The 13,214-nt window shown below is 35.2% G+C and overlaps 1 protein-coding gene across 2 annotated transcripts in view; it reads left to right on the plus strand.

Annotated features, from left to right (window-relative positions):
* The window catches only part of CKAP2 (cytoskeleton associated protein 2), a 14,434-nt gene continuing 1,220 nt past the window's right edge, over positions 1-13,214 (plus strand). The window contains exons 1-8 of one of the 2 annotated variants that reach the window (XM_012782675.2): positions 1-178; positions 1,050-1,134; positions 4,879-4,954; positions 5,070-5,935; positions 6,856-7,060; positions 8,608-8,778; positions 10,885-10,954; positions 12,535-12,766. In XM_012782675.2, coding sequence (XP_012638129.2) covers positions 109-178; positions 1,050-1,134; positions 4,879-4,954; positions 5,070-5,935; positions 6,856-7,060; positions 8,608-8,778; positions 10,885-10,954; positions 12,535-12,766 — 1,775 coding nt within the window. In that variant the 5' untranslated portion in view covers positions 1-108. The remainder of the gene's footprint in view (positions 179-1,049; positions 1,135-4,878; positions 4,955-5,069; positions 5,936-6,855; positions 7,061-8,607; positions 8,779-10,884; positions 10,955-12,534; positions 12,767-13,214) is intronic. The other variant, XM_076009434.1, reaches the window with a different exon arrangement.

The following is a 13,214-nucleotide window of genomic DNA, read 5'->3' on the forward strand; positions in this document are numbered from 1 at the left end:
CGCGCCGTCTAAGCCAGAGCCGGTCCGGCGTCTGCAGCCCCTGCCGCAGAACCGCGAAGGAGTCTAAAGTGGCCAAAGGGGAGACACCTGCTCGGACCCCCGGCTGCGATGAGCACCCCGGCCGTGCCCCAGCACCTGCAGCTGCCCCCGAGTCAAAGGGCCCAGCCCGCGTTCGAAGGTGAGGGCCGCGGGGGCGGAAGCGGCGCGAGCTGCTGGTTTGCTTGAGGGTACCCGGCGCGGGTGGACACGGGCCCAGCGGGCAGGGCCTCCGGCCCGCTGACCGGCTTCACCCCTCACCGGGTGCGGGAGAGCCCTAAACGGGCCGTTCGGCCTAGACCAGTCGCCTTGTTGTCATTTGTGGAACGGGTCATAAGAGCAGGGCCTGGGCTGCGGAGAAGGACCGCCTGCGGAGGAATCCGTTTAGCTGCGGGCCATGGGCTCCGACCCGCGATGGGGGCCGGGGTCCGCGGGGGCGCGGCTGCGCGAGCTCCCAGGCCGACTGCGCCTGCGCCGCGCCCTCCCGCCTGCTGGATCGGGAGCAAATTTCTTGGGCGGGTGGGTATAGCTGGTCTGATGTTTCCAATTTCACACCTTCGCCTTGGACTCTGTGGAAACCTGGGGCTGGATGAGTTTTCATAAATGATATTGTTATTCTTTTGCTCTACACATGGGAAAACAGAAGAAAGAAATTCTCACCTAACCCAATTCTGGTAAATTAGAACTTGGGAGTCTAGAGTTTCTCATCTCTACCATTTAGTTTCTTAAAGTTTGGCTTTCAGTATCCATGTACTGAAAATGATGTTGGTCAGATTTTTCACAGTAGAGAATGTGATTCTTATGCAGAATGGTGGTGGGGACCTTTTATGGTAACAATGTCTTATTAAGAGGATTATTTCTCAAAGTCAATATGGAATTGGGCAATTTTCTGTTACATAGAAGATTCGTGATCAGAGGAACAGTAACATCTTCATGTAGTCAACAATATTTACTTGCTGTTTTTTGATGTTTTAACTTGTGTTGACTTCTAGCTCTTTCCTTGTGTTATTTAGAGCAAAGAAGACAAAAACTCAAGGAACATCTGTTAAGAAGAAAAACATTGTTTCCATACAAACAGGAAAATCAGATATTATCTAGGTGAGGTCAAGTTTATTTCTTTTCAGTTCTGTAAAATTTTATCAGAGCTGTCCAATAAAAATGTAATGTGAGCCACATTTGCAATTTAAAATTCTCTAGTGGCCATATTTAGAACATTTTTTTAAAAGATGAAATTTAATAACATTGTATTTAAACCAATATATCCTCAGTAGTAGTATTTCCACATGTAATATTAAAAAGTACTGAGCTACTTTACATCCTTTGTTGGTACAACATCTTCAAGATCTGGTATATATTTTACACTTTCAGCATATCTCAGTTTGGACTATACACTTTCAAATACTTAATAGCCACATTTAGCTACTGGCTACTTAACTGGATGGCGCAGCATTAGATCATGGCTTTCTGTATAAATTCATACTCTAAGAGAACAATTTGAAAGTGAAGTGTATATATAGACCAGATTATTGACTTATGGTTTACACAGTGCTACAACAATCAGTCTTTATATAATTTAACAAGGCTTTTACTCAGTGTATGGGAAGTTGTTATTCAAGGAAGGGGTGAGTGGCCCTTCCAAATGCTTGGAGATTTGGAGATTATTTGTTTTAGTCTCAACCCACTATAAAAATATCTTTGTATTATTTTGTTAAAAACTTTTAAATGGTACATAGTTGTAGCAAAAACAAAAACCCATGAAAGTAGATGAAGCAGAAAGTCAAAAGGTCCCCTCACTTTAGACATCCTTCCAAGCTCTTTGCATCTAAGAATAAGGATGTGGGCTGAAATCGTTAAGTCTCCTACTATAGCTTTGTAACCTCAGACAAGTTACTTGCTATCTTTGAGTCTGTTTATTTACATTAAAATGGGATAGTAATGCATACTTCTTGAGGATTAAATGAGATAGTGAATACATTATGTTGTGCTTGATATATAGTGAGAGCCCAGTAAGTGGAAGTATTTTTTAATAATCTGTCAGTGGCATTATATACAGTAGACTGATTCTTGGAATAGTTTATTCTCCTGCTTTCCTTGATTTTCTTTCAGCATCATTGCCATCCTCAGGTTAAAAAAAAGTCTCACTTTCATCTGCACTTCTTTATGTGAGGTACTTTATTTATTGATATATGTTGCCTTTATGAATACATGATACTCTTACTTATGGTAGAAAGTGGTCAGATTCTGCTAATTTTTATGAGATAGAGCTGATAGGACTTAGTGATGGATTAGGTATGGGATGTAAAAGAAAGAATGGAGTTAAAGAATATCCTGAATGTTCCAGATTAAAGAGGGCTAAAGAGGCATGACAACTAAATACAATACCTGACACTACTGTCTCCTGTATCGGAGGATTGGACGGAGGAAATGATATAAAGGACATTGTTAGGTCAGTTGGCAACTTAATTGTGGACAGTAGGTTAAAAGTAGCATATCAAGGTAAATTTATGAATTTGGTAACTGTACTGTGGTTATGTAAGAGAATGTTCCTATTTTTAAGAAATATTTAGAGATAAAGAGCCATGCTGTATATTACTTACCTTTAAATGGTTTGGGTAAAAAATTATATATACACTCCACACACATCAGAGGGTGCAAATGATAACATAGATGGCATAAAATGTTAACAGTAGGCAGATATGAGTAAAGAGAATATGGATATTCTTTGAACTACAAATATTTTTGCAACTTTGTATAAGTTTGGAATTATTTTTAAATAAAAATTTTATTTAGGATATGGACCTTAAGTTTTTAGGTGGTATTGCATTTAGGCTATTTATCTAAAGCAAATGCTTCCTCAAGAATCTGACCTAAACTCATTTTCACAGCTATAAACTGGCAAATACAGGCCCTGAGAATCTCTTAGCAGATAATTGTAACAGTTTTGTGTACTATGAAGATAGGAAAAAAACCTGACAATTAGACATGCCACTGATTCTAAGATAGATCCCAAGTTCAGAGATCATGTTAAAATGTGGGAAATGTACCTTTTATAATCAACAAAATTTGGTACCTTCATAGTTAATAATTTTGGTTACATTGCCTTTCCCATCTATTTGCTCAGTCAGCTTGGAGAAGGGGCAAAACTTTGACATCGCTTGTACTATATACATTTTTATTTTTATTTACATATAAATTTTATTTACATATAAATTTTTATTTAAAAATAATTCCTAACTTTACATTAATTAAGTAGCTGTAGTTTAGAATAAACATTTTCTCCTTCACAAGTAAATCTCCTATTTCTTTGTTTAAGACAAAAAGATGATCCTAGGTGTTTGGTTTGAATAACTAAGTGGATGATGATACCACATATTGAATTGGAGAAGACTGAGGGAAGAGTCAGGGTATCAGGATTTCTATTTTAACTTAAGTTTGAGGTACCAAAAACATATGTCAAATAGTAATGTGTCTGAAGTTCAGGGGAAGGGTTAGAGCTAGATACATAAACAGTAATTATTAGTATAGAGATATTTATTTAAAACCTTAGGATAGAATGAGATTACTAAGGAGTAAGTAAATGTAATATTCAAATAAATCATTGACTCTCTACTGCATATTTAAATAAGGAATCCAACAGGGTCAAGGGTTTATAATACTCTTAAATATTTTAGGAAGAAAAAATTCTAAAACATTATCGCTTGAGCAACAAATTATTAAATAAGACAACCAATCAGAGTTGCAGCTTTTCAGAATTAAACAGTTGTATTTCACAATCTCTAAAGTGTGGATATGCTGAGACTTGTTTGTTTACATAACCCTTTTGAGGGCAGTTTTAGAATAACAAATAGAATAGGATTATATATTTTCATTTAAGTCTCTACACTGGACGGGTGGGTAAGATGGATTCTCCTTGTCGTCCTGAATTTTTAGTTAGCAGTTAGCTACTCAGATACCCTGTTCAGTGGCACATTTTGATCCTTCTTCACCATCATTCAAAATGTATATAGTACAAGCGATGTCAAAGTTTTGCCCCTTCTCCAAGCTGACTGAGCAAATAGATGGGAAAGGCAATGTAACCAAAATTATTAACTATGAAGGTACCAAATTTTGTTGATTATAAAAGGTACTTTTTCCCACATTTTAACATGATCTCTGAACTTGGGATCTGTCTTAGAATCAGTGGCATGTCTAATTGTCAGTATTTTTTCCTATCTTCATAGTATACAAAACTGTTACAATTATCTGCTAAGAGATTCTCAGGGCCTGTATTTGCCTGTTTATAGCTGTGAAAATGAGTTTAGGTCAGATTCTTGAGGAAGCATTTGCTTTAGATAAATAGCCTAAATGCAATACCGCCTAAAAACTTAAGGTCCATATTCTAAATGTATCCTAATATAGATTAAGCTGTAAATGATGTATGGTAAATTTTGGGTTTCTTTTGGGAGGGCTCTTTGTAAAAATTTTTTCAGTGTGGTATGTCTGTTTCTAAGTACTTAAAACCAACCCAAGAAGGTGTTGTTAATAAAGGTTTTTCAAAGACTAATTGGAGTGACTAGAGAAGAATGGTTTGGAATAAGATTATCAAGTGTTTACACATTCTATGGGGAGAGAGAGTTAAGACTTCTAAGAAAATCTCTTTGAAGTCCTCAGCCATTTGTTTACACTATTAAAAGCTATTAAAAGTCTTGCTTAGGACAAATAAATCTCAACTTGGGTCTTCATTAAATTTAAAATATAAAAATTATGAAGTCAGTTAATTAATAACTCCGTATTCTTCTTTCCAAAAAGGAAACCTCCTTGGTACAGGATTAATTAATTATTTTATTTTATGTTTTTAAGTAGAAGAGGCCACAGAGTAGTGACTTCTGAGGATCAAGGCCAAGAAGGGACAAAAGTTGTGAAACCTAAAACAAAAATGGTAAGAGGTGGACATAACACTCACAACGTGTCTCTTTTCCCCCTTTTTCTTTCCTAAACTCTTTCGGAAAGAAATGAGTTCTGAAATACTGATTTGTTTTAAATAATTCTTTTAGGCTGATAAAGAAAATGTCAATAGACCTCCAGGAAGCAAAAACAATACAATGGTGGAAAAAAATTGTATTCCTTTAAAACCTTCTAATGAATTAGCCAATTCAACTATAGTAATTGACAAGGATAAATGTGAGGATAATAATAAAACTCTGCAGTTGTTACCAAATGAAGGTGATCCCCAGAGTCAACATATGACATTAAGCCAGGCATTTCACCTTAAAAACAACAGTAAAAAGAAACAGATGACTACAGAAAAATCAAAGCAAGATGTTAACATGCCCAAGAAACCTGTGCTTGGATCTTACCGTGGCCAAATTGTTCAGTCTAAGATTAATTCATTTAGAAAACCTCTGCAAGTCAAAGATGAGAGTTCTGCAGCAACAGAGAAACTTTCAACTACTATCCTTAAAGACACAAAGCCTCAGCCTGTAAACACCAGCAGTGTAAAAGTGAAAAGCAATAGACCCTCAAATATTACTGCTGTCACTAAATTTGTACGCACTACATCTCAGAATACACCACTTGTGCGACCTCCTATCAGAAGTCATCATGATAATACCCAGGACGCCATGAAACAAGGCACCAGTAGAACCTCTAGCAACATTACAATCTGGAAAGGGCCTCGTGAAAAAGAATTACATTCTAAACCAGTATCATGTAGTGTCAAAACCAGTTCTTCTCAGGACATAAAAAGAAATAAGGTACTGTCAAGAAGCATAACATCTGAAATTGTAGACAGGCCTGCTTTATCTTCTAATACCAAACTGATAGAAAAGTCAAAACTCACTGACCAGCGAAGACATACCATAGCAAAAGCAACTATTAATAGTAGATCAACTCAGCCCAAAGAAACTTCAGAACAGAGAAGGTAAGTAGGATGTAATTTTCTTCATTTTATTACCTTAATTTTAGTAGAGTACTATTTGTGGATTTGGCTTTATAATTTCCTTGAATGTATTAGAATTTTCTTTCATGGTTTCTTTTCTGTCATATGCAGGCAAATTTATATTGTGGAAAAATATAATCTAAAACTTATTGTACTTAAGTGCGTTTGAGAGATAGGGTCTTGTTCTCTGGCCCTGGCTGGAGTGACACAATAAAAGCTCACTGCAGCCTCCAACTCTTGGGCTCAAGTGATTCTTCCACCAGGGTCTCCCAGAGTACGGGGATTACAAGTATGAACGACCATGCACAGGCTTTTTTTTTTGAGTCAGAGTCTCACTTTGTTGCCTAGGCTAGAGTGCCCTGGCATCAACTAACTCACAGCAACCTCAAACTCCTGGACTCAAGCAATCCTACTGCCTCAGCCTCCCAAGTAGCTGGGACTACAGGCATGTGCCACCATGCCCGGCTAATTTTTTTTATATATATTTTTAGTTGGCCAATTAATTTCTTTCTATTTTTAGTAGAGATGGGGTCTCGCTCTTGCTTAGGCTGGTTCTGAACTCCTGACCTTGAGCGATCCTCCTGCCTCAGCCTCCCAGAGTGTTAGGATTACAGGCGTGAGCCACCAAGCCTGACCCAGAATGCTTTTTTAAATCTAAATTAAATGCTTAATAATAATTGGGAAATATTTTATAACCTCTCCATTTAAAAATGCATTTGTGGGATCTTTGAGCATATAATTGACCTTGGTATGTTTTATTTTTCTTTTACTTCAAATGTGGATTATGTATATGCTACTAGTATAGAACTAAAAGACTTGAAATACTTTCTAACTTTTCCTCTATTTGACACTGTTCTATCAGCGATATCAAAGTAATGTTTATATGTTGCTTCTAACTGCAGAGTTCGTCTGAGTGAGTGGAGAGCTGGCAAAGGAAGAGTGCTGAAAAGGCCCCCAAACTCAGTGGTTACCCAGCGTGAGCCTGAAGGACAAAATGAAAAGCCAGTTGGGTCCTTTTGGACTACCATGGCAGAAGAAGATGAACAAAGATTATTTACTGATAAAGTAAACAATACATTTTCTGAATGCCTAAACCTGATTAATGAGGTAGAGTCATTATCTTATATTTGTATAACATCTTATAGTTTGCAAATTATCTTCATAAACATTATCTTACTATATTGTTAATCTTTTTGACAAGGTAATGTCAGAGATATTATGTTGACTTAACATTAATTGAGGCTATTCTCACAATCAGTTAATTGTGAGATATACTGCTTCATTCATTGTGAGATTGTTAGCTTTTAATTGACTGCATTTTACATTGAGTTCATATTAATATACAGATTGAGTATCCCTTAGCCAAAATGCTTGGGAGCAGAAGTGATTTTGGATTTTTTTTTATTTAAAAATATTTGCATATACATAATGAGATATCTTGGACATGTGAGACCCAAGCCTAAGCACGAAATTCATTTATGTTTTATATACATCTTTTACACATAGCCTAAAGGTAATTAATTTTGTGCATTAAAGTTTGTGTACATCAAACCATCAGAAAGCAAAGATGTCACTGTCATCTGCTCATGCGGATAATCTGTAGTTGTTTGGCATCACCATTATTCCTAACTCTGAATTTATATGCTACCTATAAGCAATCATTTTCTCACATTTAATCATACATAAGTACACTTAACAGTAAAAAATAGGACATACCATTAATAGTGAAAAAATGTGTTCAGGGTAAGTAAGCAGCACAGTAACATTACCAGAAAACCTGTATCAGCTGTTAGACAATAACAAACAGTGGCAGGCTTCCAGTCTCCACCTTTGATACTATATTGTGATTAAAAGGTTGCTATACACTGTATTTTTTTATGTGAAAAGAAACATCAGAAGCAGTTATGGGACCAGGAATTGTGTCCTCTAGGGTTGAGGAGGCATTCTGCTAGATGGTTTTTAAAATTTTTCCTCCAGAGTCATCTGCCTCATTAACAATGGTTTTTGTCTTAGAAGTCTCTTTTTGATTTTACAAACTGATAAGATTTATTGTTCTGTTATGCATGCATGCTGCTCTAGTCCTTCAATAAGTCCATTACTCATTTTCACTATGTTGTCAATAGGCACTTTTTCTGCAGTGTTAACTTCATCATCTTCATCATCATATCAACACTCAAAAGGTTTTGGATTTTGGAACATTTCGGATTAGGGATGTTCAACCTGTATCAAAGGGATAACTCTTACATAAACCGTTATAGATTCATTTCAACCTTAATATCAAAACCCAACAAAGACAAGCGGAAAAAAAACCCTGCAGGCTATCCTCACTCATAAATGTTTGGTAGAAAGTATTAACAAACAGAATCTCACACTATATAAGAGGGTAAATATCAAGACCAAGTAAAGCATTAGTAATTTTTTGCTAATAAATACCCCAACTTTCATTTTTGCTACCTTATGCTCATGGCTGATAACGCTTCTTGTTAGCTGTTCAAAGTAAGTTTGGAATAAGGAGGATAATAATAGTGAATGTTTTTTGAATATCTATCAACTTTTTCTGTCTTTATCACTAATCTTTATTATAGTGGACACAATTATTGTTCACAGTTTGTAGGCTAAAGTATATCACACTCATTATTTCTTAACTGTTTTAGGGATGCCCAAAAGAAGAAATACTGGTCACACTGAATGACCTGATTAAAAATATTCCAGATGCCACAAAACTTGTTAAATATTGGATATGTCTTGCACGTACTGAACCAATCACAAGTCCTATTGAAAATATTATTGCAATCTATGAGAAGGCCATTCTGGCAGGGGCTCAGGTGAGATTAAAATTTGCTGATCTTTATTACTACAGTGTAGACATTCCACAATTACTTTGGACCACATCACAATGTAACTTGATTATATGGTTATATAGTAGTAATGAATGTTTAAAGGCCACAAGGATTACATTATAAAAGCTGTTTCTTAGCCTTCTAAAGCTTTGCTCCTATACTAGGGATAATAAGACTTTAGGAAATGGATATAAGCTGAAGTGTAAATTTAATGAACCTTTCTGTGAGAAATATTTTAGCGTGTCATTGTATACATTTCCTAGTTGGGAAATTTACCTGGGAAACTAAATTTTTAATATTAAAATTTACTTTGTGAATATAAAACAAATGGAATTAGCTTTTTATTTTATTTTTCTGAGACAGAGTCTCGCCCTGTTGCCTGGGCTAGAATGTCGTGGCATCAGCTTAGCTCACAGCAACCTCAAACTCCTGGGCTCAAGCAATCCTTCTGCCTCAGCCTCCCAGGTAGCTGGGACTACAGGCATGTGCCACCATGCCTGGCTAATTTTTTATATATATATTTTTTTTAGTTGTCCAGCTAATTTCTTTCTATTTTTAGTAGAGACAGAGTCTCACTCTTGCTCAGGCTTGTCTCAAACTCCTGAGCTCAAACAATCCGCCCACCTCAGCCTCCCAGAGTGCTAGGATTACAGGCGTGAGCCACCATTAAATTAGCATTTAAAATGTTATCCCACTGTCATGGTTTTGTGAGAAAACTCTTTCACTTTAGGCATATATAACTGAATATATTCACTATAAGTTGGTCCTGCCTACATATAAATGATGATAAACTAGTTTCTCTAACATGATTACCACCATAGTGGCTTGATACCATACCTCTCTCACCTTTTCTAGTCTTTTGATATACAAGCTTTGGATATGGAATAGGTCATTTCTCCAGAATTTTGTTTAGTTGGGTTTTGTTTGTTTTTATGGATAAATGTTCCTAAAACTTACTTCCTTTTGACCAAGTTTCTCAGAAACACATTCTTAGAGATTGTTTACATAGAAACATTTTTTTAATTCCTCCATTTAGCCTTTTAAAAATAAAGGTCTATTCACTTTAGTCTCAGTAAATCCAACAAGTGCTAATTTGCCTTTTCACCTTAATCAAAAATCTGATGTTCAGCAGATAGTCTTTCAGTGGCTATTATATGTAAAACTCTTTCTAGAAGGTTAATTATATTAACAGAATGCTACCTGGAAGAGAGTGTTAAGTCTCTACTACATTGACTCAGAAAGGACATCACTTAAGGCAGCTTATTACAGTGTAGCTAGGATGCAAAATTGGAACCAAGGCTCAGATAGAAAGCAGTAATGTAAAGAGAAAGATATAGAAACTGGAAACCAAGAATCAAAATTAACCAAGACAGCCAGGCATGGTGGCACATTCCTGTAGTCCCAGCTACTTGGAAGGCTGAGATGGGAAGATCGCCTGAGCCCAGGAGTTTAAGTCAAATCTGGGCAACATAGCCAGACCCTGTCTCCTAAAAACAAAAAATTAGCCAACAAAGTTGAAAGGGTAGCTGAGGATTTCAGGACTAAGTTCTGGAACTAAGATTGTGAGCCAGAGCTTCCCTTACAATACCTTGAAAATGTTGAATAGAACATAATAAGTGCTTATAATATCTGGCAAATGATGGACACAGTAAATTTTTGAATGAATGAAATAACATCAGCCTTAAGCTCTTTGGAGATACATTTAAAAAACGTGAAACAAAATATAACTATTGACTTTCAATGTAGGAGAAAAGTTGTTAAACTTAAGATAACCAGCTCTTTAATAGATATTAATAATGTTAATTTGCCATCTATTCATTAATTTTGTTCATATCAGACAATCAGTAATAGTTATCAAATGCTTAAGAAAAATTATGAAGGAAATTTTCAAACTGATGAAATTCTATCTTTTAAGTTAATTTTTATTCTATCAGTGTTCTGAAAAGCATGGTTTAAGATCCATGGCCTTATTTTAAAATACTGTATGAAATTTTAATCACTGGTTTTAATATTTTCAACTTGGACAATCTAGTTAATGTCTCAGAATGTAAAATTTATATGAGTATGCTTTTTTCATTATAAAAAATTAAGCCTATTGAAGAGATGCGACACACAATTGTAGATATTCTAACAATGAAGAGTCAAGAAAAAGTTAATTTTGGTAAGTTTTAGTTTCTTTTGTTTCCTTCAAGTGAATTGTGATTTCATTAACTTTCTTTGCTGAATTTTTTTTATCATTTTTATTAAATAACTTTAAAAAATATATAGGTTCTTTCTTTGTACATACTTCTGTTGACCTACCTCTAAAATAAGTGGCTTTATGTAATATAAAGAATTTTTAATTAGGTCTGGTTCAAATTTGTCATTTACCTCTCTATGCCTTAATATTCTGTCTTAAAAATGAGGCAGTTTGATTAGATGATCTCTAAAGACCTTTCACCTACTAAATTCTATGATCTGTTGTATGCTGTAAAAAACAACTCATTCAAGAATTCTCTTTGCTGGATAGTAGATTCAGTAACTGTCAGTCATATAAAATGTGTGAACATTTTCTTGATTCAGATGATGGTTGGGCCAATTACTGTGACCTGTTAGGCACTTAAATATTTGGCACTTAAATTAGGCACTTAAATATTTGTTGAATAAATCCATATTCTTTCTCTCCTCTTTTCAACTTCCACTCAATAAAAAAACCATAGTTACATCATTTTAGTAAACATCTCTTAGTAAATATCTTTAATAATTTTGCTAATAATCTAATCCAGAGGTCTTTTCATTCATTAGATTTACCAGGATGTTTCACAAGTATTTCACATCTACCATGTTTTATTTTGAACTCTTTGTCTTCTCTCACTGCTTCCCCATACCTATCATCCCTTTCTCTCAGAATAGAAAATGAAGAAACTCTCCTCTCATGTTAATGACTTCTAAGCAAGAAATTTTAGAAGAGATGTTCCTGATACATGTGCACACTCCTTCAGACACAGACATGCATTCATTTGTTCATCAAGTTCTCAGAAATATTTCTCATTTCCACCCTTCCTTCCTATGTGACCTCTTATTAACTTACTTTGGCTATTACAACAATTTTGTCTTACCATCAGAGTGTTACTTTTCATTCCCTGCCATCCTAAACAGTGTTTTACATTGACAAAATCTAATTGTCTCTGTGATGAATATTTTACCAAACTTCTTGCATATAAAGCTTATTACAGTCCAGCCCCTGCCTACCTATCTGAGCTCATCACCTCCTGCTCCCACTCCCACCTTGCTCCTTACCCTATATTCTAAACACACTGCTCTTTAATGTTATCTTCATAGATAATTTTCTTTTATGCTTCATACCAAGATTGTCTTCCTTGGTCTTGTCAAGTACTCATTTTTCTAGACCCAGCATAAATGTTACCTGTGAAGCCTTTCCTAGCCACAAGAAAAAGTTAGTTCCTTTTTATGGGTTTCAATAAACCTTTGTTCAAGTATGTCTCTTCCATGGCATGTAAATGTAAGGTACAGGGATGATTTTATTCTTACATTTGTATCTATAATCTCTGACACATACAAGATAGTAAATATTTGTTAAATGGCTAGCAGCAGTATTTGCTTAGGAAAAGTAATGGTTAGGAGATGGCAGTTTTGTTCTTTTATTTTGAAATTTTGGCTAACTAGGAATAACTTTAATGTCTTCTGATTTTGTTCTTAAAATTTGGCCAGAAGCTTAACTTGTACATGTATTTTCTATAGGCGAAAATATTGAGGCTTGTGCAACCAAGGAAGAAGTCCAAGAAATCAAGTGTGAAGATATAGGTGTGAATTTAGAGCCAGAAACACCAGAAATAGAGAATAAACATCATAGAAATGTGCTATTTCAAGAGTGTGAAAAAGAGCCAACCAATGATGTTAAAACCCCCAATACAGAAACTAGGGGAAGTTGCTTAATTAAATATAATGTATCTACTACACCATACTTGCAAAGGTAAGCTTTTAAAATGTAATGTGCTATGATTTGTTGTCATGCTTAGGGATAATAAGACATTTTTAAATCTTTGAGATAGTTTCAGATTAGAACTACTACTTATTAGAAAGGTTTTTAAACAAATGGAATGTCATTGAACATTTCACCTTTTTAATACTATATTTGCTTTCCTTTCCCTTGTCATTTTGAAAAAGAAAACTTTCACATGATTTTACTTTGATTGTTGTGTGATATTAATAACAGTTGGTCTTGGAATTGAGGATTTAAGTCATTTCTACTGATACTCAGGTATCTACTGTGTACAAGTTGTAACAATCAATAGAGAAAAGGATAAGTTCCTCACTACTTGTAGTAACTCTCCCTTTTATAAGACAACCAATGACATGCTTACAACATACAAGTTATAGTATGATAAATAGCATGAAAGTACAAAGTAAAAATGTTGTTA

This window comes from Microcebus murinus, chromosome 13 (genome assembly GCF_040939455.1).
Source record: "Microcebus murinus isolate Inina chromosome 13, M.murinus_Inina_mat1.0, whole genome shotgun sequence".
Taxonomy (NCBI): Eukaryota; Metazoa; Chordata; class Mammalia; order Primates; family Cheirogaleidae; genus Microcebus; species Microcebus murinus.